Source organism: Augochlora pura, chromosome 10 (assembly GCF_028453695.1).
Source record: "Augochlora pura isolate Apur16 chromosome 10, APUR_v2.2.1, whole genome shotgun sequence".
Taxonomy (NCBI): Eukaryota; Metazoa; Arthropoda; class Insecta; order Hymenoptera; family Halictidae; genus Augochlora; species Augochlora pura.
Window position 1 is genome coordinate 4,112,117 of NC_135781.1, and position 27,034 is coordinate 4,139,150.

General features: G+C 46.0%; 1 protein-coding gene and 1 long non-coding RNA gene across 3 annotated transcripts in view; one reads left to right on the forward strand and one right to left on the reverse strand.

The window, feature by feature from the left end:
* Nucleotides 1-20,965, forward strand: part of Ndf (Nucleosome-destabilizing factor) — a 47,392-nt gene extending 26,427 nt beyond the window's left edge. For both annotated transcript variants that reach the window (XM_078192941.1, XM_078192942.1), the window contains 3 exons: nt 16,995-17,105; nt 17,180-17,624; nt 17,703-20,965. In XM_078192941.1, coding sequence (XP_078049067.1) covers nt 16,995-17,105; nt 17,180-17,624; nt 17,703-17,902 — 756 coding nt within the window. In that variant the 3' untranslated portion in view covers nt 17,903-20,965. The remainder of the gene's footprint in view (nt 1-16,994; nt 17,106-17,179; nt 17,625-17,702) is intronic.
* LOC144475938 (uncharacterized) lies at nt 5,654-8,844 on the reverse strand. Its single transcript, XR_013494939.1, has 3 exons — nt 8,008-8,844; nt 7,762-7,913; nt 5,654-7,663 (listed from the first exon to the last, which is right to left on the reverse strand). It is a non-coding gene; the product is annotated as an uncharacterized LOC144475938 (long non-coding RNA).
* Nucleotides 20,966-27,034: the final 6,069 nt, after the last annotated feature.

Consider the following 27,034-nt stretch of genomic DNA (forward strand, 5'->3'; position numbering starts at 1 on the left):
CCACGATCGTAAAGCAGAAACCATGCTGACGAGTTCCGGAAAGCTGGCGTTGAAATATTTGAAACTGCAACCACCGAATTTCGCCCTAAACTCGTAAAGTCCCCAGTTTATGGATCGCTATAAAAAATCATGGAAGGGTTAACATCGCAGTTGAAATCTTGCCGTTTCGTCGCCGTCGAAAGGTCATGCGCGACCGTTTTAACCACCCGGGGGGCTGTTACGTCGCAGGGAACTATATCATAGAAAAATGACCCCGGTCGTCGGCGTGACCTATTACCATCGCGAGAGAAAGAGAGAGAGAGGGAGAGAGGAGTCAGAGGTCGTCGAACGGCCCGAAAAGAACATGGCGGCGGCGTAATTCCGCAGCCGGTGTAGCGATTTTCTATAAAAACCGCGCGACGACCTTGGCGTCGTATCAACAGCTTTTTACGCGGAAGAAAGCCCGCGGTATTCCTGTCCACGTAGGCTCGCGGTCTTCCGCGACTGATTCCTCCGATAATAGCAGCCTTAAGTCAACCGTCCGGGGGGGTCGGCCGTGCGCGGGAAACTTCGCTCGACAATCGATGCGCCGCGTCCCGCGCACACACAGAGACCTTCCTGTGCAACGCCGCGCACAAGAACCAGACATCAATTATAAATGCCTGGCGTTGTTCCGCGTCCCCTGTCCGCGGCTTAAACGAGGTTGTTTCGAGCCCCGGCGTAACGTCGTTTCGGGCTAAAAATTGCATTGTCACCTGGTCAATCGGTCCTCGAATCGGAACGGTTAACACTATTACACGCCGCCCTTCCCTCTCGCGCTAATTCGTTTTATGCACGTCGCGTGCACCCGCCGAATTAGGCTGGCACGAATGCGTTTGGTCGCGTTGGCCGAATGTTTATTAAAACAAACGTGTTCTCGGCCGGCAGCACCCTAATCGTCGAGGAAGAACTCTAGCCCGTTTAATTAGCGTCGCGTCGTACGGGCTAACGAGAGTGCGCGAGACACCTGTCCCCGCGTCGACCACGTGCACGATTATCGGTGCGACCTTGCCGATAACTTTGGCGGACACCAGTGTTCGGTTTTGAATACCGTGTAATTTCGGTTGCGCGAATTTTCCGCGCGACACGTGTCCCGGAGCCGAGAGAGAAAGATTGAGAGAGAGAGAGAGAGAGAGAGGAGAAAGGGGGACGAGCGAGGAGAATGGCGAGAGAATGCTGCAATTTAGTCGTTACGGGGACCGGCCGCGGCGAACAACATTGGATAATAGTCGCCGTGCGTCGTTCGACAATTTTCACGCTTTGAACTTCATTCCGTATCGTTGAACCCTGTCCGCTGACGTCTGCAGCATAATTTTTGGATCCGATGCGATTTTTCTCTGCGTTCTAGTCACGTTTCATGGACTGGAAGCAATCAGAGAATATTTTTTTCAGTTGAGTAAATATTTTTATGGTCGATTTGTGTTTTTATTAAAAAATAGGTAAATACGTTTTATTTATTTTTCCTTGGTTAGAAACAATTGGAAAATAGGTAGGGGTAGGTCTGGTTTTTGGAATCGAATCAATTTGGAAACGTTTCATTTATCTTTTTTCTTTTTAAATCAGCGATAAGTGAACAGTTCGCGACTGTAATTTTTATCTATATTTAATTCTTAACAGCCTATATTATATATCTCTCTGATTAGAAACAATCAAAGAATAAGCAGATAGGTGACGTACGACGGGCGTGGGTTAAATGTCGAACGTCTTCGATTCGCAAGGCATTCACAGTGACGTTCAGATAAAGCGTTATTATTACTATCAACGTCATTATTATGCAATTCTAATAGATATTTCTTTATCGACCGCCGCAAAATGCGAAGAGCCAAGGCGATCGTGATGGTACTGTTAAATAAATAAAACGTCGCCGCGACCGCGCTCCGGCGACAGTTTTTAGCTCAAAGATCGATGTTCTTGATCGCATTTCGGATGAAATTAATTTGTTATATCTCCAACGAGTTTCAGATAATTTTATTGATAAACGAAGACGAATATTTTGTACAGCTGTCGAATGCGAAGTACAGCTGTCGCTTGACTTTTACCACGAGTCAAGAAAGAGTATATCGCATTGCAAAATAACGGCCGGTTGAATCACGCCAATAAAAGTCGTCGGGAATGACAGTTGCAATAATATGAGCGTTCATAAAAATGTCTGCGATGCTTTCGTGTACAATTCTTCACCTTCACTTCTGTTTTCTCGATCTTTTATTTGTCATTGACATTTTCATTTCATGATTTGATTAAAGTGAGCTACGTGTCATCGTATCACTGGATATGATAACAATATCCGACTGATAAATTATTCATTTATTGTTAGGCAGTAGTATTGGATTATGTTATTAAATATTTATTGTGTGAATCGTCTATGTTTGAATCATCTATTGTAGATGAATAATACGTACGTGCTTTAGCAGTTAATACAAATTATTAACGCGAAAAATTATGAATGACCCTAATTGTTCGGCCAGAGACTGGCAGCGTCGAATATGAATATTTTCCTGCCGACTGCAGAAATTCTGAGAAAATAACCGCAATCGCATCGACTAAAGTCTGAGAACACGTGGGTCGAATCGAGCCGCGAGCGGCTTGCTATCGTTCCCAATAAAATGATCATGAATTATCCATGGAGCCGGAGCACGCGCCGGCCATGTCAAACGTATTTCGAAGACGCGGCCGTTTCAAAAAAATCGGCCGACAACGCCGCGCATCCGCGTAGAAAATCGTGCAGCCCGTAGCTCGGATCCGCGATAACGAAACACACGCGTCAACATACACAACGCGCCCGTCCATATTCTCCAGTTGCCGCATACCGATAGGCCTGATAAAGCGTCACTTTCCTCGCCCCCCCCCCCCCACCCGCCCGCCACCCTCCGGGCGCCCACGCGACTCTTTTTTATAACCGACGTCGAATTTCACGCGGTCGTAAACCGGATTTAACAACGTTGCAGAAGCGTCCGGCGTCGTTTATCGCGCTTTATCGAACGCCTCCGGGGGCCGTGGCTAGTTTCGCGAACGGCCCGATCGAGTTACGGGGTCCCCCGTGGTCGTACGAAAATTCACGATTGCCGGTCTCGCCAACAGCCTCGGGTTACGGTCACCACGTAGATCTCTCTCTCTCCCCCGGCCAGAGAAATCCGTTCTAACGAGATTCAGCGTTCGACCTTGATCGGCGAACTTCTCTCCCGTAGGTAGCGCGCGAAGGCCACGAAAACTCAATTTTCTCCCCTTCTCTCCGGCTGCACCGCTCGCTTCTGCGGGTCATGGCCACGGGGGGGGAAGCACGTCGGTACAGGGGCAGGACCCATCCGGTTTTCTCCTCGAGATCCATTATGTCTGCCAACCAACCAGCCATAGCCAAGCCAGCCAGCCACTTCCCGTCCTCGTTTTTCTTCCGTCGAGGTGAAAAAAGGCGCATAATCGGTCGGCGATTCGGCACGGTGCGTTGTTCCGCAGGACACCCAGGAACTCTCCGAGGGCTGCAGACGCGGAGCATCGATCGCCCGGCACATCCTCCCTGCTTGCTACCCTCGCGAGGACTACGAGATCCTCCCATTCACCTCCGGGACAACCGTGCACACAGTGCCGCTTCGGTTTTCAATTTTTACGCCACCCACGAGACCGCTCTTTCACTCGCTACTTTCAATCGATTTGTTTGGTTGAAAAATTCGTCTACGATCCACTTCGCGCGAATTCAATGAAACGAGCATCGTGAAATGTGAAACGAAATTTCCTGATAATAAATTCCTATCTCTCTGACTTCTGACTTGTTTTCAAAGTTTGGAATTTTACCGAGGAGGATGCGTCACTTCGCCGCTGGAAAGATTCGTAGTTTCCTGAAATGAAACGATGCGGGCGATGATGTACACGCACGGTGTGCACGATGCTTTAGCACTTATTATTGTGTGATGCACGCTGTTGCATTCTTTGCGATGATATGGACGATCGTAGGATGTCGATTAAGAGATGCGTTCTGTAGAAGTGAGATGATTTATGGGAGGGGCATTTTATAGGAGTGTTATTGATGAATTTTTATGCAGGATAGAAAATTGTCTATGTTAATGGCGAGATGAGAGAGAGAGAGATAATAATTTCAATCAGGTGGAATTACGATGCGAGGGTGTTTTTAAGTTGTACTGAATTGTTGTTTGTCTTTATGTACTGTTTTGTTCTCTACTGGTTTAGCTCTACTATTTTGTTCTACTGTCTTGCTGTATCGTTACACTATACTATTTTACTCAATTGTCTTGTTACACTGATTTATTCTATTGACTACCTTGTTCAAGTATTTTATTGCCCTGTTTTGTTCAACTATCTCGTCGTACAATCTTGTTCCACCACCTCAAAATCCACAGTCTAATTATCATTACACATACTCATCAACCATACAAAATATTCTCACCTCAAAAAACGCTTCAATTAATTTTTCCAAAGAAAAATTGCTATAAAAAGTCTAAAACCCGGTCTTAGAATAAAAATCATTGCTGTACATCAACGATAATTCTCGCTAGCATAAAGAACGCAGCGTGAAGCTTCTTTACGATCAACTGAGGCACAAAGAAATTCGAAATAGATCGCCCGGTGTGTTCGGCTGGTCTAGTTCTAGTTACGGATCGGAGGAAAGCCCGAAAGGGAAACGGACACGGAATTATCGACGAACAGGTGTTTCGTAATAGTGTCGCGATAAGTGGGACGCAGGGAAGATGGCGGGAATCCCCGCAAAAGAAATGGCCTAAGGAGATTGATGGCGTTTCACAGAGCTCAGGCAAATTGCATTTAATCGTGCCGCGCTTGAAACACGCCGACAGCGCACGATCACTGTTGCGTTTCTGTGAAAGAACTATCGACCCGCAGATTGAGAGAGGAAGAGCGAGAGAGAGCGAGTATGTATAAGCAGACGACTTCCGTGTAACCGGAGAATCTGCAATTCCAACCTAGGAAGGCACGGCGTGCCTCATTGACATCATCCTCGGGCGTTCTCGTGCCCGGTGGACATTGTTTTTTCATCGGCAAAACATTTCTAAAGATACTGTAGGCTTACGTAATCCCGGCATTGGCACGCTCGGGTTTTTGGGAAAGTCAAAGGCGCAACGGCGCGCGAGAAAGGGGATGGTTCTGTCAAAGGACGCGGCGTACTTCTGTCCTCTAAAACGGATCGAGTGCTGGTAATTGATGCGAAGGTCGAGTCCATTGGTTCCTTTCTTTTTCGAACGGCCACGATTAGCGCCTGCAATTTGTCTCGGCGCACGGCTTGGCCGCGCTCTGTATATCCCGTGAAACGTAATTATTGGACTGCGGGCCTTTGTGCTTTTGTGGCGAGCTACGCGGGTACGAAGAATCGTGTCTATTTACATTCGAACAGAGTGGACCTTTCTCACAAAAATAACGCTGCTCGAAACTTCGGATCATTTGTCATTTTATAAAGCAGTTTCGCTAATATATTTTTTAATGTCCTACTTAACATTAATTTTTTAGTTGACAATGTGGCGTGTTTTAAATATCTTAATTTTCTAAAACTTTAAAGACACGTTAATGAGCATTATCTGTGTTCTTCCTGTTTAATTAGAATTTCCAAGTTCCTTTAGATTATTCAGGCATCGTGCAACATTCGATAAAAACATGTTGCAAAGGCTGCAAAAGCCTCTGGTGGGGAACCGAGTACACGTCAAAGTTATTAGTCACGTAGTAAGATGTATTCAAAGTGCAACGTAGGATCAGGTGCTGACAGCTGCTTAGAATAACAAATCGTGTATTATATGCGTCTTACAAACAACGCAATTTTTTTCTGGAAACGACGACTTGTCCTATTTTGTCGGACTACCAGAACATTAAGCAGTGATTGTATGCTAATGAGACTACAAATGGTCGAGCACGGTTCTATCATAATTTATAAGTAATATTCGAGTGTAATTTTTATCATTATCCTGGCTTAAATGTTGTATTTGTTTGTAATTGTAGCAGAATTAATATATAATGAAATATACAATTAATTTGCAATTAGTATGTAGCTTAATCTACGTTTTCAGAAATTACTAAGCGATTAGGGAAATAGTAGAATGTATTATTAAGTAGCTAGCAGACTTCTGCGCAAAACGAATGATTGCAACATAGACGAGCTAATTAAAAACCGATTTCTACCATGAATCATTCGAGCAACCATTCTACTGTTTCAATTTACTAAATATTGTCGTAACAAATGCATCAAATCCGCAATCTATAATTAACATACAAAGCGTAAAGATATCTGACGTCGATGCGCCAGTATATTTTGATATCCAACAATTGGATCGGGTGTTGGCTGCCGATTAGCTCTGCGAAAGCGCACGACATTCATCTTAGAATTTTAGAACAAAGTGATTGATGGTCATTTCCGAAAGGGAACCATAACACAGGCAGAATCATGGCGCGGGAATCGTCGAGTCCCCCGATTCCCGAGTCCTTTCGAAAGGGAACGCGGATCGCCGGCTGGCTCGGTTCTCAAAACGCCTTTCTTGATTACGTAATGTTGTTCGCGAGCTGGCTGGAAGGAAACGTGTTCTCGTATTCGAGGCGAAACGGAACCAAGCGATGTAAGAAAGGAAAGGCCTCTGCGGTTCGCGGCGACCGATCCGATAAAAGCGTTGGTTGCCAGTTGCCAGCGGAGCCGAAAGAGAGAGGCGCTCCGGGAGAGCGAGAGAGACCGGCGAGAGGAGAGCAGAGGGCGACCTCCCCCTCTCTGTCCCAGCGAGGGAGGAGAGAGGGGGGGAGGCGCGGGGCCGGAGGAGAACGCAAAGAAACCGGGCGGCGAGACAGAGAGGACACGGTCGAGCGTCGGGCAGACGCGAGTCGAGCTCGATCAGCTGGGAAAAGAGCGGCGTTGCCACGTCGACGAGCGTGACCCCCGGCTGCCGAGCGTGTCTCCGCTCCGCGGATCAATATTGCCGAGATCCGGCAACCCCGCGCCGCTATCCGAACTCTCTTTATTTATACGTGTCGGTCGAGAACGGCGCAGGCCCAGGCCCGAGCCGCTCCGCGATCCTTCCTCCGCTTCTCGCTTTTGTCCTTCGTCGCCTTGGCCTTTGCCGACGCGCCACGCCGGTCCCAGTCAACATGAGAAACCACGATATTTTTCGAAAGGTTAAGCGACCTGCCGCCAGGCTGAAATTTGGCCGGAATCAGTCGGGGTTGCCGACGGGCCGTCATCCGGCCAGCCACCGACCGGGACTCGGTTTTAACGTTCGGCCGCGCTTCGACGGGCGACCGATCGATTGCAAAAGTCGTTCGACGATGCCCGCCTCTCGCAGCCGGTCGAATTAATGCCGTCGCGTGGACGAAATATTTTTAGGCCGACGCTTATAGACCCCGCGCGCCCGATCAGGGACGTACGAACCGACGCCAAGTGCAACGAGCTCCGGGAGACACCGGCCGGAGGAGCGTTCCTCGTTCAACCACCCTCTTCGACGACCCTCCGCGAATCTCTTTCTTGCCGCTGGCCTGGAAGGGTCTATCGAACTCACTTTCATTCTTTCTCACGCACGGAGACATATTCCCGCTTGCATGGATTTTTGTAAAAGGCTTTCTCGAGAGAGAGGATTTTCCGACTCTTCCCGACAGTCTCGAGGGATGATTGCGTGGCGAAGGGTGATCGTCTTTTCGTGGCGAACCGAAAGCTCTAGAAGATGTGAGAAAGAGAGTCGATGTGTAAAACTTTGACTACGGGTCAGTTGTACGTGACGCGAGGATGAGAGAAGTATGTTTTCAGTAACATACGTTCTGTATGAACAGGATGTAGGTAATCAGGTACTCTGAATGTATCCATCTGCCTTCCGTGACTTCGGTTAGTTTCCAACCCTTTGCGATTCCTATCTCTATCGCCTCTTTTTTTAAAATAATTCAAATCGCTATAAGCAAACTGCGGGTACCTGAAATATAAAATTGTGAAGTCGTAAGAAGAATTTTCGCAATATTGTTACAATATTTACAATGAATTTCAACTTATTAAATGAAACAATTTACCTTCACTTAATTTCTATCTTTTACTCTTTCCTTGAAGAATTTGTATTTTGTTTTGTTTTCTTGAGGAACCAAAACGTCACGCTAGAAAAGGTTGAAGGATCTGCGCTCTCATTGTTTGTTTACACGAGTCTATATAAATACAGTCTGTCCCAGCTGGATTCTTCACCTTGTGCTGCGAAGAAAAATATTGGAAAAAGATTTTCAGTACGATTACTTCCGATAGTGTCATTATTTATTAACTGGGTGTGCTGCACAGAATTAACCTGTGAGGTAGACTTTCCATCTCGTGCTTGGAGAAACCGCTTTCTAAAAGATCTTCAATTGGATTCTACCCGGCAGTCCTGAAGGGCTTACCTTTCATTGCTTGTTTACTCGACTCTGTATAGGAATAGCCCGTCGGCTGGATTTTTCACTTTACGCTCGTAAAAGGCAAGCTCGAAGGGACTTTCGCCGCAGCGCGAGCGCGTGCAGTTTTCACCTGTGCCCTTTCAACCCCCACGCCCTTTGCCACCGCGTCAGACCCGGTGCACACGGTGTGCAGCCAATTCGCGTTGCTCTCGCGTACCCTGTATTCAGATACTTCGGATGTCGATCCCACGCCGACGCAGAGTTACGCCAACGATGCTACGTGCACGGCTCTCGTCGTCACCGGTGCCCAAAGTTCCTTTAAATACATTTGAAAGGGCCGTGGAATATAGTTATAATACTCGAAGAGAAACGTAGGCAGAAAGCTCAACGAGTGCCCGGCTGCGACGATAATAAAATGAGTCTTGAAGTCGCGGCTCCGAGTTCTGCGGACCACGGCCAGACTGGTCTGGCTTTAATTCTCCCTCGTTGAATGCGGTGATCATCCTCGTCCATTGTCCGCATATTGGCGGATCATAAAAGACACACCGCGCGTGAGGTTTCATAACGGACAATGCGCGCCCACTTACACTGTTCTGTTTCACCGAACCGCGGCTCGGTTTTCGCCGCATTCGAGCCTCGTGAATCTCTTGCCGAATTCTATTCGTTCTATGTATTATGCAAATCCGGGGATAGAACTATGATGTAGCTAAATTGATTTCTGCCGAATGCTCGCTATTTGAGAATTAACACGTCCACTGGCTCGTTCCGGCAACAGTCTTTGTTAAATAGGACATGTCCTCTTATGGATTATCTGAATAGACACTGTCAATGTCCAAATAGGCATTGACAAGCCGCGAGGTTCTTGTGGATTTCACTGCGTGGCAGAACTTAGAACCTTCGCGTTCGGAGAATTTTCTCAGAGACTAGCAACGACTCGAACGTATTTATTCGTGTTGTAGCAATCAACGCTGCGAATACAATACAAAGTGATGAAACATTGGGACTAATTACTCTATTTAACGCAGCAACTGTTGGCCCTGTGCTTGAAGAAGACATTTCTTTCTTTTTAATTAAATAAGTTATATAAGCAGACATAAGTAAATAATAATATAAATAGTTGTACGGAGATTAAAAACATAATTGCTGCAAATTTCGTCTTCTCTATACGTACACTGCTAAATTGGTGGTTCAATTACGTTGTAATTACATTTTCAATTCAATTGTATTCTCTAACGTAGTATCGTAATTTAATCACATTACATTTCAATTACATCGTAATTACATTGTCATGTAATTGAACCGTGGTGGGCGTCTACCACGACGTATATCCTAGTAGACTGTATTAGATCGATACAGATCGTTCAAACTTCTTATCAGTAATCTTTTTACGATCTATCGGAACCTATTTTTAGCAAATTAATTATGTTTTGGAAGTTGCCTCTTCGCTGAATATGAAAAACAGTGATAAATAAAGCACGTAAAACAATATTCTCGACTGCTATCAAACCGCGACAACATTTATCGGTCTTGTTGTGCAGAGGCCGCGTCCAGTTGTACCGAGTACACGGCTCGTGTACCTAACGAACCCGTAAAAAGTAGCTGTCTTGTTTTATCTAGCTACCGTTCCCTTATCTTGATCTTGAAGATTAGAATTTCGCGGCCGGATAAGGCTACTATTTACCCGAGATTAATTCGTTGTCCGTGACTTCTGGAGCTGTTCGGGGCACGTACGAAGTTTAAAATAACCGGCGCGGTGGCTATATCGCGGCCCATCTTCCGGTAGAATTTCTGCCATAAGCACTCCATGAAGCGTGAGCGAGTAGCTAATTACTGTCCTGCCGAACACGTACCCTTCCTCTCCAGCCACTTTGCTTTTTCCACGTCCACAGCCGCGTCTCGTTATTGCCAGCGTCGCATCAGCAGTTCGGTCAAACGAACTTCTCCACAGTCAGTTTCCGCTCCTTTCGACTTACGATGATCGATACACCGGAAGCACGCTGAAACATACTCATGAAAATCAGCATCTTTTTCGTCCGTACGGAGGAGAGAGAGACACTCCGCCGGTCGAGTGTTTACCGACGTCTACTTAACCCTACGACAAGGGTGGCCTAGTCTATCGTTGGAACTAGAGCTGCTTAATGCTCAATGAAATATCGCGTTCGTTACGACCTAATCGATCATCTTTTTTCTACGGGATCATCCCCCACTGGCGAGCCGAGCGCCTGTCGCGTCTTCGGGGTCACCGTATCAATCACCGGATGATAAATTCGAGGGTTAATAGACAGACGTTGTGAAAGTTTCATGAAGCCAAGACTTCGGATAAAGTAATAGAACTTCGGAGCTGGAACGATTTTCATTCGAATTGCCATCTAAATTGGTAGCCTTCTCGGCTGTGGCCGCCGTCGAATGGCTTCAAGGCGAAAAGAAATAGCTGTTTTAGCATTTGAAAGACTGTTTCTGCAGTTTCCGAGGCAATCATGTCCGGATTCGTCTAAATTCACAAACGTATCAGTAACTTTGAGCGGTGTTCTTCGTCGAATCTCTTTTATACTTCTCTCTTGGTTTAATAAAATAATTGCATATCAATTGTATCATAAAATATCCTTACTGTTTCGAATTTTAAAAACTCATTCGCTTATAATATTCTACAGATTCAAAACTTTTAATTCTTCAAAACTGACATAGCTTAACACAAGTTTACACAATTTTTATATAAAACTTGGCGATAAATTCTCAATCATATCTGTTAATCATCCTGTTCTTTGATCTATAAGCTGTACGAAGATTACAAAAGTAATTACTGCAATCAATTTTGTTTTCTCTATTCAGTTACTACTCAATTACATTTTTAATTCAATTTCGTTGCAATTACATTTTTAATTCAATTACGTTGAAATTACTTTTTTAATTCATTTACGTCGCAATTCAATTTCACAACGTAATTCAATTAATTTATGCTTTGTAATTGTTCTCCAATCGTAATTTAATTGAACAGAAATCTGAATTACGAATTGATTAAGTTACAATGAAAACGAAAACCTTCGTAATTTAAATTTGAGTAATTCAGTCATCATAAGCAAGACATAGTGGAACTAAACGAAGTTTAGAACATCGCGCGAGCCGCCGTAACTAGCGAGCGACAGTAAAAGTCAGGTCGCGTCTCGGGTCAAAGGTGAAACTATATTCGATTAGCATCGTAAATAACGACGTAGTTTTCGAGGAACCACCTGCGCGAAGGGATCGCCTCGGGATCAAGATATCTGGATACGTTCGCAGGATCCTCGGAATTCCGGAGGAGTCATTCTCGCATTCCTATAAATCACGCCTATTCCCCCCAGAATTCCCACGATCGGCACGCCGCCCCACGGTGTTTCAATTTCCTGATTGCGCGCCGCGTAGAACAGGGCTTAACAATCGCGCGAACCTGGCCGATCAGAAATTTCGTATTATTAAACGGTTTCCGCGCGTTCGCTGCGAGCCGCAAAGGTCGATATACTCAGCCCCTCTACCACGGCCCATTCTACATCCGCCACTTCTGCAGCTTGTGCAGGCAACGGCTCGGTTTCGTGCTGCCATTGAAACGAACGGACAGGATGTGCCCCTGCGACCGTGCTGCTGCCATCGAGAGAGGCCGCGCAAACGTCTTCGATCGCGGGGTGGGGGGCACCGAAAAATCCCCGCGTCACCGCCGATGGTCGTTGAAAAATGACGAACCGAGCTCTGGTAAACACGCGTCGGCCAATCCAAACAAACAGTCTTCGCTGAAGCAATACGTAAATCGTTTGCCGTTTCGCCAGCTTCGGGATCCAAGCAACGCGGACACTGGATTACTATAAGCACGGTTTATTTGAACTAGAGAACGGTCGGCGGATAGTGACTCAAGTTGTTGGCGGCTTTAGCTTCTAGAAAATCGAATTCGAGTGTTCGTCGGTGCTAGAAGGATTGCGTGTCTGTACGTCGTTCGCTTTTCCACTTACTGGATGAGCCCAGCAAACGAGTCTCGCCGGAGCCGATTCCCGCGGAATCGAAGGCTGGAATGAACCAGTATCATTCAATATTTTTAACTTCTGCGTGGGGTGTACACTCCTTTTCACCGCAGGAAAGAGGCCGTGGTGTACAGGGCCGTATCTAGGGGCCTGCGGGCCTTCGCGGCTTCGTACCCGCATATTTGTTCTCTTGCCTGTATTGTCAAATTGTCTGAGATATAGCCTGAAACCTGAGAACCGTCTACGCTGCCCGAATACTTGAGTTCTAGCCTGGAAATGTTTTTTTTATTCGTATATATATGAAAAATAAATAAATAAAAAAAGCTAAAGACCAAGGGAGGATTCATCGAGGTTCGTTGATGGATTATGATTTCCCAACACCCGGAAGCAGTTTTCTGCTCGGTAGCCCGACTGTTTTCCGAAGAAATAGTGTCTCTTTCGACCCGATAATGCCTTTCCCTGCGGTTCCTGTCGCCTCGCCGATCGGCACACGTGTGTGCACCCGAAGCTTTCCGGGTGTTCCAGTTTTTTTCGAGGTCGGAAAAAGGGAGCACACGAAGATATAGGGCCGGCACCGACTAAATCGGGATTCCCACTCGCGCCTGCAGCCGAGCCACGGAACTTCAAGGATAAAAAGGTCTCTGAAAGCTTTGTGCTTCGCGGCACAGCTGAAATGAAATTTTAATTCTATAATCTACAGGCACGGAAGCTCCTCGCTCACTGGGAATTGCCAATTTCGAGGACATCGCGTACATTTCGTTCTAACGGCCGTTGGCAAGCCTCGCCGGCCGTGTGCCGTTCGAACGAATTTCACGTTAATTTTTCTGCAACTGCGACCTCTAATTTGTTCGCGACGTCGACGCTCTTTCCCGAGGGTTAAACAAAACGCTGGCCACGCTGATATACCGGTGTGTCGGGGCGTGCGTCGTCCACCCACGTGTTACGTGGGTTAGAAAACGTTCGTGCACGGCGTGGAACAGAGCGTGTACGCTTCCTGGCTATGTACGGTTGCGCGTCGCACACGCCGTTGTTACCTAAAATGCACAACCGCCTGTTCCCGGGCGGCCAAGAGTGAAAATTATCCAAGCAATTAGATGCTGGCCGCATAGCTCTGGTGGGCCCCCGGCAAGCGCGTAGCACGAATCGTTAGGGCTGAAGAAATCGTTTAGCCGGTTGCGTGTCAATGATACAATAGGTTTTATTAGCGGCCTCTCGGCTGAGCAATACCTGAGATTAACTCTCTCGTAACTAGGCTGCGTTTGCAGATTGCGAAAGTTCAATACGGGGGTTTTCAAATTATTCTTGGATATTTTCAGCTTTTTTTTCTTCAACGGGACCGCCGTTTAACTCGACAATTCACAGCTGGCGTAGGACGATGAAAGATCTTCAAATTGCTCTTGGATTTTTAATTTCTTTTCGTCATCGGAACACCCATTTAATTATGCAGTTTCTAATTTAGACTGGCCGTTGTTCCATTAATAGAAAGGCTGTCGTTCTCCTGGCAGAAAATATTCGATTGTAATCGTGAATACGTTCGAGCGAGTAACCGTTAGGTCAAGTAAACTAGTCCCTCCAGTATCTAAAAAAAGATTCATGTCACTCGAGTGAATTTTAAAGAAGCTACGTCTTTTTAAAAAGTGTCCGAATATTTTAAGGAGCAGCTATACATAGAACTACCTGTATTTTTGTTCAATGAATTGTCAATTATATTTCTTTAAATAGTAAATATTTTTCTTGTATATATTTCGATGATCTTGGATTATTATGCAACAGTGCGCAGAACGTTGGAATATCCCGGTCTTCGACGGGAAAGGGTTAAAGCGTGAACTGTCTCAAGCATCGTCGACGGCGCACTCGTCAAACAGGTCCGCTGTTAGCCGACGCAGAATTTATTTACCTTCGGCTTTTCCGAGAACTTTGACGAGCATCATCTCGCGACCTCGGCGCGGTGCCTAATGAAAGGCGTGCAACTTAGGGCTTTGTCGCCCAATAGAATATTAATATATCCATAAAGGTGAGACCGGGTGCGGGAGACTTTAGAATGAAGTGGAGAATTAGTCAGGGCCAAGAATTGCATAAGTTACTCCGCGCACAGCGAAGACACTCGAAACACTCTCTGGCTGCCGACACTTTCAAGCGTTACATGTTCTCGGAAGAGCGGAACGCATATTGGATGCAGACAGAATGCAATTCCGGCGTATATACGGTTACATTCGTCCCTGGAAACCGTTGAGTTTCCTCCCTCGTGGAAGCCGCACAAGTCGGTTAAGTTGGTTCAAGGTCAGCCGCTGTGCCACACGCACGCACACACACGCATACACACACACTCCTCGCCGCCGTTTACACCGAATTTATTTGCTCGCGCGACGATCCCGACAAAAAATCAAGCGACATTGGGCATTCCTTGCTTCTTGGCCCCGGATAAAGAGCGACGTAAAACTTAATGTATTCGGATTGCAACCTTCGAGCAATTTGCACCCTCGGCTGCCCTTGTCCGTTGGCCAACGACGGTTCTGTTGAGTGGGCGAAGGTTTACGAGCCCTTTGATGGCTCCCCGGTCCGCTATAGGAATTCGTCGGGTAGCTGGTTAACGACGGGACTTTGAATTGAAATAGAATCTGCAACGATTAATTAATTTCAGCGTTTATTTAATTTACTCTAAATACTGCAAGAATATCGTGTCGAACGAAATGACAAAAAATAATGGTGCTACGTAGGCTGATACAGAGCACTCGTGTCAGGAAATTCCAATTTGAGTTTCGGTGGGAATCGTACGGGACACGTTAACACGATAACATTGGCCAGTTTTAATTCTTCTGGGCGGCCGTCGTGTATCGTGTTTCTTCGTCCGCCGCCTGTGCGTCTATGATAAAAAAAACGGGAGAGGAGTTGTCCTGGTGTTATTTGTCGAAATAAATTGGACGAGCAAAATAATACAGGTCAGGAACACGATCGATGTATACTTCCTGCTCGATTACCCTACGCGCACGTGCAACGGAACAATGGAAGACGAGGCGAATCAATTTTTCCATTCGTTTCCGGTTGCATTGCTCCCCGACGATGTTTGGCAATCGAACGCGTTTACGTCTTGCCCGTGGCCTCGCCCGCAAAAAGAAAAAACGGAAAGATCGGAATCGCGATACGCCAGGTTACAGCGAAGATAGAAGCATATTTATTGACCGAAACAATAATACGGCCTGCCCCGAGTGTCTCGGTCGTTCCTTTGTTGACTAACCGTTACGTTGAGTTAATGCTTCTCAATCCCGGTAGCAAAATATGTACGCAGTTAGTAACAGCACAATAATTTGATTCGATGTTTCGAGAAACGTTCGCAAACCATGGACTACTCGCGCGATGCACGCGCGAGTGGAGCAGAAATTGTTAGATTTGCATGAGAGAATTTCCTGACGAAAAATACTCGAACCGGAATGACGAGTTAACTCGTCCTCGTCGTTGAACAGGTTCAAAGTATTTGCAACTTCGTTCGAGCGACGTTGTGCTGTGGGGCATACGACGCCATTACACATTTGCAAAACGTCGTATCGATTTTAGTCGTTGCTGGGAGAGAGTCGGACTCGAAAATGAAAATAGACACCTCCAGGCAGTCACGTACGTCGAAATTGGATAAAATCGCTGACGCTGGCTACCGCTGCGTTTCGTTTCTAGATTAGCACGGTCTCTGTGCTTGGCTTGACTACGACTCAGAAATTATATGTACGGATCGTGGGGTCACTCCGTTCTCGCAAAAAGTCTGGCCGTTATATTAACGGCTCCCTGCTGGTTATCGTCGCTTTCAGCGTATAATCGGGACTATAGAAACTTCTAGAATGTCATCGAAAGCGTGCGCATCTGGTCGCGTACCGTAAATAGCAACGAACTGTTAGGTCCTTTGAACCACGATGGCTAAGGTGGATATACCTTTCGACATTATGCGGGAAATATTTTCAGACGTTGCAATGGCGTCGTTTGCTGATGTGGCAAGCCAGCCTCGAAGAGTTTAGCGTCGGGGCCGTTGGGGGACGGCGTACGTGACGAAAATGGCGGCCAAAATGGCCACTGCGCGCCCTGGCGACATCTGTCGGCGCCGTCCTTCTTGAATGTTCTTTGTAGTACGCTCCAGCGCTGTATGGTGCCGCCACAATGTCGGGGACGGGTAGGGACATTCCCTAGAATACCCACTAGCTAGCGACACCGTCTGGCGGAAGCGCAAAGCATTAAATCTCTAGGCGAATGGGATATAGACTTCCAAGTTTGCCATCTACGATCGAAGGCCTTTATAAAATAAAAGTAGCGAAACCTGAATTATTCTCGTTCCATTCGCTCTTGCGGTTTTCCCGCCAAATAGCTAGAAGCAGGATGCGCCATTGGCGTAACATCTACTGTCCCCTGAAATTACTTATGACTAACGAAATAATTTAGTCCTCTTTATTTTTGCTAGTTTACTTTTCTGATTAGGACATTCTGTAGGATAAAAATAATATTTTCAATTTATCGTAACACTTTTTATATGATAAATAAATGAGGTTCCAAAATTGAACGTTCACTTTATCTGTAAAAATGCTATTTTAATAGAGAATTTAGGAATTGATTTTAGCGAATTTATATGCAAGATAAAAAATACCATGGAGCTAATTGTCGATTTTGAATTTGCAGTGTGCGGACTTCGTGAAAGCGGGGGCAGAACAGGGTTTAACGCCATCGGACGTTGTATTGGCAGCTGACATTACATTTTCCTGCGTGGCTGATCCTCAAGCAGCCAAAGACGTAAGTAATCTTAGCTAGTGAAGTAAGTTAATCGAATGTCTGCTAAGAAATTAATCAATAATAAATATTTTTAGATGGTATTTGGAAACTGTGGGGTGCTCACAGAAATCTCCCCCGAGAAGGGGTACGTAGAAATGACCGGAATAGACGCGGAAACGTCGCAGGACATCGCTGAAGCGATAACTGCGAAGGGTGGACGATATTTGGAGGCGCAGGTGCAAGGTAGTAAAACACAGGCACAAGAGGGTACATTGGTGATTCTCGCCGCCGGAGACCGGACGTTGTTTGACGAATGTCAATCGTGCTTCGAGGCGATGGGCAAAAATAGTTTTTACCTTGGCGAGGTGGGCAACGCGTCCAAAATGAACCTTGTGCTTCAGTTGATGGCGGGTGTGACTTTGGCCGGTTTAGCCGAAAGCATGGCGCTGGCAGATCGTGCCGGCCTTCAGCAGAAAGACGTGCTGGAGGTGTTGGAGTTAACATCGCTGGCCTGTCCTGCAATTCTTGACAAAGGAAAAGGTATCGCGTCGTTTATATTCGTTTTCGGAGCATACCGGTCGCTGACGGATCTGTACAACCACTGTTCTCTTCTTTTAGCCATCATCGAAGGCGGCTTCCCAACACAGCTACCCCTGCAACACATGCAAAAAGACTTAAGACTCTCTTTAGGTATGAGCGACCAGCTGGAGCAACCTCTACCATTGGCAGCCGCGGCGAACGAAGTCTACAAGCACGCTAAACGTCTTGGCTACGGAGAACACGATGCCTCCGCTGTCTACATCAGAGCCAGGTTCTAACGGAGCATGCAACGTCGAGCTTTCGCTATACCATATTTATTGCAATATCTAAACGTTGTTTCCCGTCGCTACCAGAGAAGAGTAGTGCGGTATTTTGTCGAGAAGTAGCGGGTCACTATGGTCAGGCGCGCAAACAAAAACACCGTTTGCGATGGTTGTTGATCGCCACGAAGGTTGTTGGAACAGTAACACGGTCTGTTGTCGCTGAAAGGAACCAGAACCAAAATCAACGCACCGGAGCGTGTTAAAAAAACGGTATACTCCATGCACACGAACACAAACATACACACAATGATCAATGAATGTATAAATGTACTTGTACGGTTTTTTACACGGCTTTTTTTGCAAACAAAACTCGTTCTTGTGTATATTAGAACAACTTGGTTTTCTTTCTTCACGATATATTCTTTATTTTTTGTCTGTTTTTTTTTCTTTTTTTTTTCGTATAAATACTTGGCGACTACTTTTCTCGTGAATTGCGTGCGTGGGTTATGGTAGCCGATCTCTCGAATCGCATCCCGACTTCGATCCCGTAAAACGCACCCCTCGTTTGAGAAAATAGAGAGACTTGGGACGTGTCGAAAATGTGCCTTACGATACCCGTTCGAAACAAGGCTTTCCTTTTCCCTAGGTTCTTTTTCGTTGCCCGCTCAGGACCGGGCGGGAAACGGTTGTGTTTACTTGTGATTGATACAATACGATGAATTTTGATATACACGACGATGATGATCGAGACGACGTATAGAAAAAATGCCGATAGGGAAAAGGGAACGGTGGGGGTAGTTTATACTTTACGTTGGTGCAATTATTAAACTATAATTCAGCGACATTTGTAAAAAAAGGAAATAATTAATTTCTGGCAGCACCTAGGGACGCGTTCGTCAAAACGAGTAACGAAGACAGGAACAACGTTTTTGAGTTTGCCACAATCATCCAGCTGTTAAATATTAATTTGTACAGACCGTTCGAATTTTTGTCGGATCAGGCATTGCTTCTGGCAGCATTTTTAATGAATTTTTACAGCCAGAACATATCGGCTTTTTATAGGCTTACTCAAGGATGTATCGCGGGCTTTCCGTTTTCGATTTACTCGACCGATGACGATTCGGATGGAACGTCGTCGAACGCTTTGTTTCGCATTAGCAATTAGAAACGTCTTGCGCCTAGCATATCTTCGGCTTTTGGTTTTCATCGACGTGGCTCCTAATCAATAAGCCGAAAACAACGCCGAATCATTCAGTCTCGGTAACACGAAGAAAGTGGAGGAACTCTGTTAAAAGTGTCGAGCATGAATTTAATATATACATACATCTGTATGTTTATGTATGTATGTTGCTATGTATAGAGGCTTTCGGACACGCTGAGTGTTTCTTTTATGATTATCATTCTTATGTTTAATGAGATTCAATCGTCGCTCGCAGAGGTTTGAATCGAACGTCGGTATGGGGGTTGTTGTCTAGTTACTTGATCCGCAAGACTATTTTCACTACGGAAATTCCATTCGCAATCTGTGCGAACAGAAAAGGAAAACCGACTTTTTATAAACCATGAATTTTCTATCGGCTCTTACGACCGCTGGTAATATTTGCATGTATCGGTGAATATGGACGATAAAGACGTTGCTCTGCTCTCTCTCGTGTGCACGTTACGACTACGGGAAATAAGGGAATACGGGGAAACAATCTTATTTGACGAAGAGGGACGTGAGCAGCCGACGTTCTTCCGTTACCGGAAGCCGTTGTTGCCCTCACGAGCGACACGCGACGAAGTCGAGAGCGAGCCCGAAAGGTTGCTGCGAGTAGTCCGTTCGCAGGCGGATTTCGAAATCGCGAGCCGATCGCGCGAGTTCCACTTTACCGTGGACCAGAAATCGACGTGCTTTTGTTCCGCCCGAACACCACCAAAATGTTCAGAAACGCTCGCGGGCTTTCCTAGCTTCTCGGGGACCGATAAATATTTTTCTAAAATTCATTGTTGATCGTCGATGTTCAACCATCGGGATCCGAGGAATGTTTTAATTCAATTAACGGCATCGATCCACACCGAAACAATTTGTCGAATTCTGGATTCACGATATGTAAATGGGAATTCGCGTCGCTCGCTCCTTTTGCAGACTTTTAGTCGCGTTGGTCATCATGCGACGCATATAGCTGTAAACAGTGGCTAGACGCCCATATCACATAATGTATATGTAATTAGATTATCGATATAGTTTTTAATGTTACAATGATACATTGTACATCTACGAGATGAACAAGGAACGATGGAAATAGAAAAAATATTAAATATTCTACAGCAAACATAAAGAAAAAAAATTATATATATAAATATATATATATTATATATATATACATATAGCTAGTAAAGTGTATAAATCACAGAGAGGGAGGAATTCCGTGTGAGTGTGATCGGGTGAGTGAGAAATACGTCATGAGCATTGCGTCAGTAACTGACGTTATATGTTTTGTCACGAAATACACTGGTTTTTGAATAAATATCTATTTGAATTACGAACATCGATACTCAATGCCTGATATGCGCGCGGATTTGTAAATGTGTACTTTTTCACACACGTACTTTTCCCCGTTTCTCATCCGGATGCTTACTTTTACTTTTTTTTTCTTTCATTGTAATCTAATCATCCTTAAACGTATCAGTATAATTAGTACATAGGCACCCACTGTACCTTAAATCGTGCTTATAAGGAGTTGAATATTGTTTTTTAACATTCACGGGATTATTGCTCTACTTTAGCGGAAGTTACACAAGGTAGAGACAAAGTTTCTCGAATAATGTAGACATAAAAATTACTATATTTTATATACTATTAAGCGTATATTAAAAGACAAATTAAAATCATACTTGACGTACCTATTCTATATCCCACAGAAACGACTACCACGTGTCTTCGGGGGTGATGCGCTACACCCCTCGCACCCTGTAATGCGATTAATACTAGAACTACCTTAAAATTAATAAGATCGCATTTACTACGACATTGTACAATTTTTGTTATTCGAATAAACGCATCTACAATTACGAAATAAAGACTATGAAATCCGCCATGATGACTGGTAGTTCTAGTGTTAAAACGGTATACCTATTATTATTATTATTTATGTATCCTTTTTTACGGTGTTCGAAATGCGACCAACGAAGGTGCGAAAGCCCAGAAATCATAGTCTGTTTTCCAAGAGAAGAAGCGCGAGATAAAACCGTCGTAAAGGGCGTCCATTCTAATTGTATAATTCAGACATTAAACGCGGTCAGCTATTACGCACGGCGATGAGCCACAGGTCCGTGGAGAGAGAGCTGCAGAAAATGGTCGTCGACGCAAAAAAAAATAAAAAAAAAAACGACGGTTTCGAGAAAAAAGCGAGGACATGCTCGATATCGTTTATAGCGATGCAAAGCACGTGCCGCGTTCGCTCGGTTCATAGGCGCCGCGAATAGACCGAATGATATTGCATGATTACAGAGAGGAAGCCGGCTCGTGTGCGCACGCGTCCCCTCCGGTGCCCGTCTGGACGTGTGCGTGAAAGTACGGCGGCCGAGCGGTGGGGATCGAGAGGGCGGGTGAGGGAGCAGGGGTGGGGGCAGAGGGGTGGAGCAGCCGCCGTCTGATGACACCTGTAGCTCGACCCCCACGATCAGTTCAGCCGCGACCGTCCACGCGCCGTCTTGTTACGACGTTTTTGCACAGCTACCACTCTACCGATACGTGTACACACATTCACGCACCGTTCGCACACAGCTGTACACACACGGACACAGTGACATACACGCGCGTACCACACGGTCGTCGCCGCCGACCAATTCTACGCTCTTGACGGTTTAATTCACGTGTATGTGCGTCGAACAGCAGCAGCAGCGCACACGTGCAAAAGCCTGATTTTTACCCTTTAGCCGCGTGACAAGAACGTCGTGCGCATCTGCCATTATTGTGAGCGGAACTGTCATCGTGCCCCCTTGCGTTCGACGACACGAAGGAAGAGGAGACGGGAGGAGCGATCGTTCACGCCAGTACGTACACGAGGATAACCGTGGCTCGGCCTCTAGATCGACATTTTACGAGTATTCTTTCTCCCCATATCGACCAGCCTTCTGTTCACGTACACCGTTGACAACTGCCGCCAGCTCCCTCTACCCGTCCCGGCCAAAGCTTTTACGCGTTTTATTCCCGAGAGTTGATAGATGCCCGATACCGCGATTCACGCCTATGTAGATCCTAAGAACAAGGTCGGCGATGTGGAGCGATACTTTCTAGACAATGAGGTACACGAGTTGTCGGACACCCGGCTCTCGTACAGGACCGTCTTTTAAACGGATCCTCGGCGATCGGCGAGCACGAACTCTTGAACGATCATCGGTTGGTGCCCGCGTTCCACGGTTCCCCCCGTAGAAAACGATCTCGGGTAGAATAATACATTATCCGGGACATCTGAGCAATTATTGACATTGATAACGTCGGCCGCGTTGCCGCGCGACGATCGCTAGAGAGTTTCGGCCCGAGCCGAGATCGAAGTGAATGTTCGCAAATAACGGTCGTTTTCTTGGGTTCAGTGTTTCTTGGCACGATCTTGCGTACGACCTTATTCCTAGGGAATGATCGGTGGTGTTGCGACTGTGCGCAAGAAAACAGAACGTGGCCCGTATGCCCGGCAATGCGAGACGAACGGCGGCGGAGGGGCATGTGTCTCGCGCGTGTTCGCCGAGCGGAGAGTACGTCTCTCTCTTTCTCTCTTTTTTTCTCTCGCTCTCTTTCTCTCTCTCCCTCTCTTGCTCGCACGCTCGCTGTCCGTCTCTCTCGCAGCACACGGAAGCGCGAGAGATTCCAGAAATTGTGCTGGTGCTCCGCGTGTATTCCCGTCGTACGCGCGACAGTGAAGTGCACGGCAACTACGTAATCTCGTGGCGTTTCCATGCGAGACTCGCCTCGCCGTACGTTCGGAAATATCGGGGAAGGAATTTAATTGGCTAGCGTCTCCGTAAGTATCGAAAGTTACCACCCGATGACTTTTGTTTATGCAAACAGCGTCGCCGCGTTTCGTAAACACAAATATTCGACATTTCGCAATGCAAATCGGCACGCTTACGGCAAATATAAATATTTTCGTACACGCGACAACGTTCGTTAATATTAAGGTTGATTACCGTTTCGACGTCGGGCCTATTTATCTTTCGTCCGACGCGGGTTTCCCAGTGCCCGGGGCCGGTCCGTTAAAAATTTCGGGCGGGAAGAGATCGATGGGAATTTCGGACGGTCGTCCATAATATTCTTTAACGGCGGAGGGAGAGTTTAACCCTAGAACGATCCCGTGGGGTTGCCGGCGACCCACAACATGTTTAAATTGTCTGCGAACGTGTAAATAAATATTAATTCATCGAGATTTTCCTTATACCCTAACTCATAATGTACTTTATATCTTTTATTTTGAATATAATAAATAATATTTTGGCTATTTAGATTTTATTTTATCCACGATGTCACTCGTAGCGAAAAATAGAAAGAAGATGTTCTAGGGTTAAAAGATGGACGGGAAATCGGGGAGGAGAATTTGTATGTAAGGAGTTCGGTATAAATACGTATTTTCACGGCAAATGTCCCTCGGTCATCGGAGCCGATCTTCCATTTGTGCGCGCGAAACGAGTTTGAAAAATCGCTGATGTCGTTCACGGCGCTATCTCTCCATTCCTCATTCTGTTTTGGCCCGTCTGTCTCCCTTGGTCTCTTTCTCTGGTGCTCGGTAAATAAGACGCGTGCTGTATCTGCGCGTATCAAGTGCACATGTGTAGGATAAATAAGCGAAATCGTGTTGCACGTACGTATCGCGGCCGTTCGAGTCTTGGTGTCCACACATCTCGGATGGGGATCCGACAAATATAGATACTCGGGATGGCAGTGTGCGCGCGGGACCACTCGCACACCAGGTAGAATAGCGTAGAAAAGGAGGTGAAGGGGAAACGGGACAGAGAGCGAGCGAGAAGAGAGAGAGAGAGAGGGAAAGAAAGAGAGAGACGGTGGAGGAAATAGCGTGGACAGATTCCGTTCGCGGCGAACAGAATCGTCAGATTTTCGGTGCTCGATGAAAAAATAATTCCTCGTCGATCGCCGACGATACAAAGTAGAAATGTAACGGTTATTTGCCGTCGCATTTAGAAATAGAAAGTGCTTCTTCTGCGCGGCCTCCGGTACTCGCAAAGGTTTCTCAAGTATGCCCCGAGCAATTAAAACCGATGGAAAATGTTTTGAAAATCGAGACAATGGTTTTTCGTTCTCGGCCGATTCGACCGCGTTGTGTATGCAACCGAATGAATAATAAGTGGCCGAGACGCTGGCGAGCGACGCGTCATGTATACGGTTACACGATGAAGCAAATGATGGCATATTCGTTGGTGTGCCCGCGCCTCTGTGTGTAGGTTCGCTTGTGTTTGTCCTATGTGTGTGTGCAATCGTGTTTGCATCGCTCGTCGCTTGGTAGGGATGGATAAGTAGAGTTAGGAGGATCAGGTCCGGTGGGGGAAACAGTGTGGACAGGTTGCGTTCGTGCTAAGCCGAGTCTCGTCGCCTCTCGCATTCCGAGACGCGGATTCCGGAGCGGTTTTCTTTTAAGAAAGACAGAGCAGCCAGAGGAGGGGGACGGGGGCGTGCGTGCCGGAGGGAGACGGAGAAGGAGAACGAAAGAGAAGTGGAACGCTTACGGTACCGATTTTCCAGTGAGCATTCGAGTCTACGCGTTCCTCTTCGTTTTCTGTCCTGCTTCGCCGTACCGGTCTTCTTCTTCTTCTTCTCTCCTTGTTTCGTGGCAGACCGGATAGACGGCCGACGGGGGCGCCTTTTTCTAGTTCGAACAGCGCCGTGAACAAATACACGCGCCATAAGGGTAGAACGATCGTTGCACCTACAGCTGCTTATCGACTGCGTCACGATCCCACTTAGCGTACGTCCTTGAATCACGTAACGCTTTTACTCCTCGACTTTTCGCCTCGTTACCCATCCCTCGAAAGCATCTCGATTCAGAGATACGAGACGCGGTTTATTTTCTCCGTCGGCTCGCCAATCATACACCGAGGAGCATAACTGTTGCACCATCCCCATCTTTTACTATTTCGCAATTCTTTTAGTGATAATCAGGGAATATTTTCGGACGGAACAAATTTAATCTGAATGTACTCAGGTCTGAAATACTGAACCATGAAGTAGTACTATAGTTACGCTTCTCAGTGTATAACATCAAATACAGATTACTCGAGTATTATTGTGCAAATTCCCAGTTTACGTGTTCTAAAATAGGAACTGTTTTTCTGCTTCCTCGGATTCGCAATTCATTGTCGTAAAAACGACCCAAAATATTTCTTTCTATGTCCTGCGGTGTTACGGCCGGGTAGGTCGCCAGTGTCAGAGTCGATTTATTCGTTGACGGACCGCTGAAAAATGTTAGCGACTCGGCGAGTAGGTCATTTGCCCTTGTTATGCCGGATACTTTCGACTTGGGCTGCCGGCGAGAACGGTACATCGGTTCGTAAAAGGATCGCTGCCTGTTCGCGTGTTTCTACCAGGCTGGGCACGCTATTATTACGATTTAACGTTCGACGTGTGGCAACACTAATTCCACACGGTGCTGGAGATTTTCGTGAAATTTCAGGGGTCATGAGCGTTGCCAGCCCCGCTTGATATACCGTAAAACATCGCGTATGCGAATTAAGTGGGGCACTGACATTGATTTTCTCATACGAAATAACAGCGGTCTTTAAAAATTCGATCTCATTGTAGCTATACACCGTAGATTACAATGCTGATGACGCAGGGTGGAAGAGTCAATTTTTATCCGGAGTATTTAAATCATTAAATTAATTACACTGTCTTTGGCAGGTAAATAAAATAAATTCATCGGTCTTCAAAAATATATTTTGAAAGATTGTTGAATAATGTAGAGAATTTTTATAAATATTGCGAATAGTATAGTTGTTAAAATGATTCCCTGTTCGAGGGTTAACTAATGTTACGTTTAACATCGTTAAATGTTGAAACAAATAAAATGCACGGCCGCTCGTGCCTCCATTATTTTTACACACGCTCGAGTTCCGAGGCTCGGAGGACTCGGTGAAAGTGCACAGATGAGATAGAGCCTATGAGAGAAAGGAGTAATTATAGCTTATGACACACTACTGCAACGACTAATTTTTTGCGCGCAGAACACATTCGTTTAAGTCCCTCTCCTTTCTTTGGCCGACGGTCACCGTGAACAATCTTCCACGAAATTTCATCGTTTACAATCTCCGGCGCGTTGATTCTTGGCACGGTTTACAACGCCGCGTCACCCGCTCGGAATTTTGAAAATCAACTCCGGCGCTTCTCGCGTTACCATAACCTCCTGGGAATTCGCCATTTCACTGTTTCTCGCTCTCCGTCTCTCTCTTTCTCTATTATTGCTCTCGTCGTAGAAGACACGTAGGAGCAGCGTTCGATACACCAATGTTTTGACCGTCACGCGTCGACCTAATAACGGCGGACGTTTTTCGTTCGGTTGCCAAAAAAAGCCGTGCGAGCGTCACGGATTTGCATCCATAGGTCAATGATCGCGCCATCTTGGGATCGGCGAGCCAATCGAACGATCGGACAAGTACTTACGATCGTCGAGGTGCGCGACTCCGTGTAGTTTCCGAACACGAGGCGGTGCACAATGTTGCACAGTGGTCTGGAGATTCGCTTTCTTTGGATTAAATTATTTTAGCGTCGTTTCACAGTTATGATAGGTCGTTGAATCCGTCTGGATACTAGCTACGAAAGCATTTTTACATCTATTATTACACTTTACATTTTAGGAGTTTTTACATTCTATACTTACATAACCTAACTGTGCAACTAAATCAAATGCTAAAACTTCAACTTCAACATTTTGATTGTATAACGTTACATTTAATTACGAAGTTACCTGGTGAAATTAATATTTCGTTATGAATATTTCAATTGGTTATTATTTCATATAAAAAAACATTTTTTCTGTAAATTAAAACTGTGAATTTGACTTTTCGTCAAAAGTTATCTCGCTCCAGACCACTGTGCGTTATTTGACTCGGTTGTTCGGCTTCGTTGTTCCGGCGTGCTCTCCCGGGTTCCCTTAGTTTATA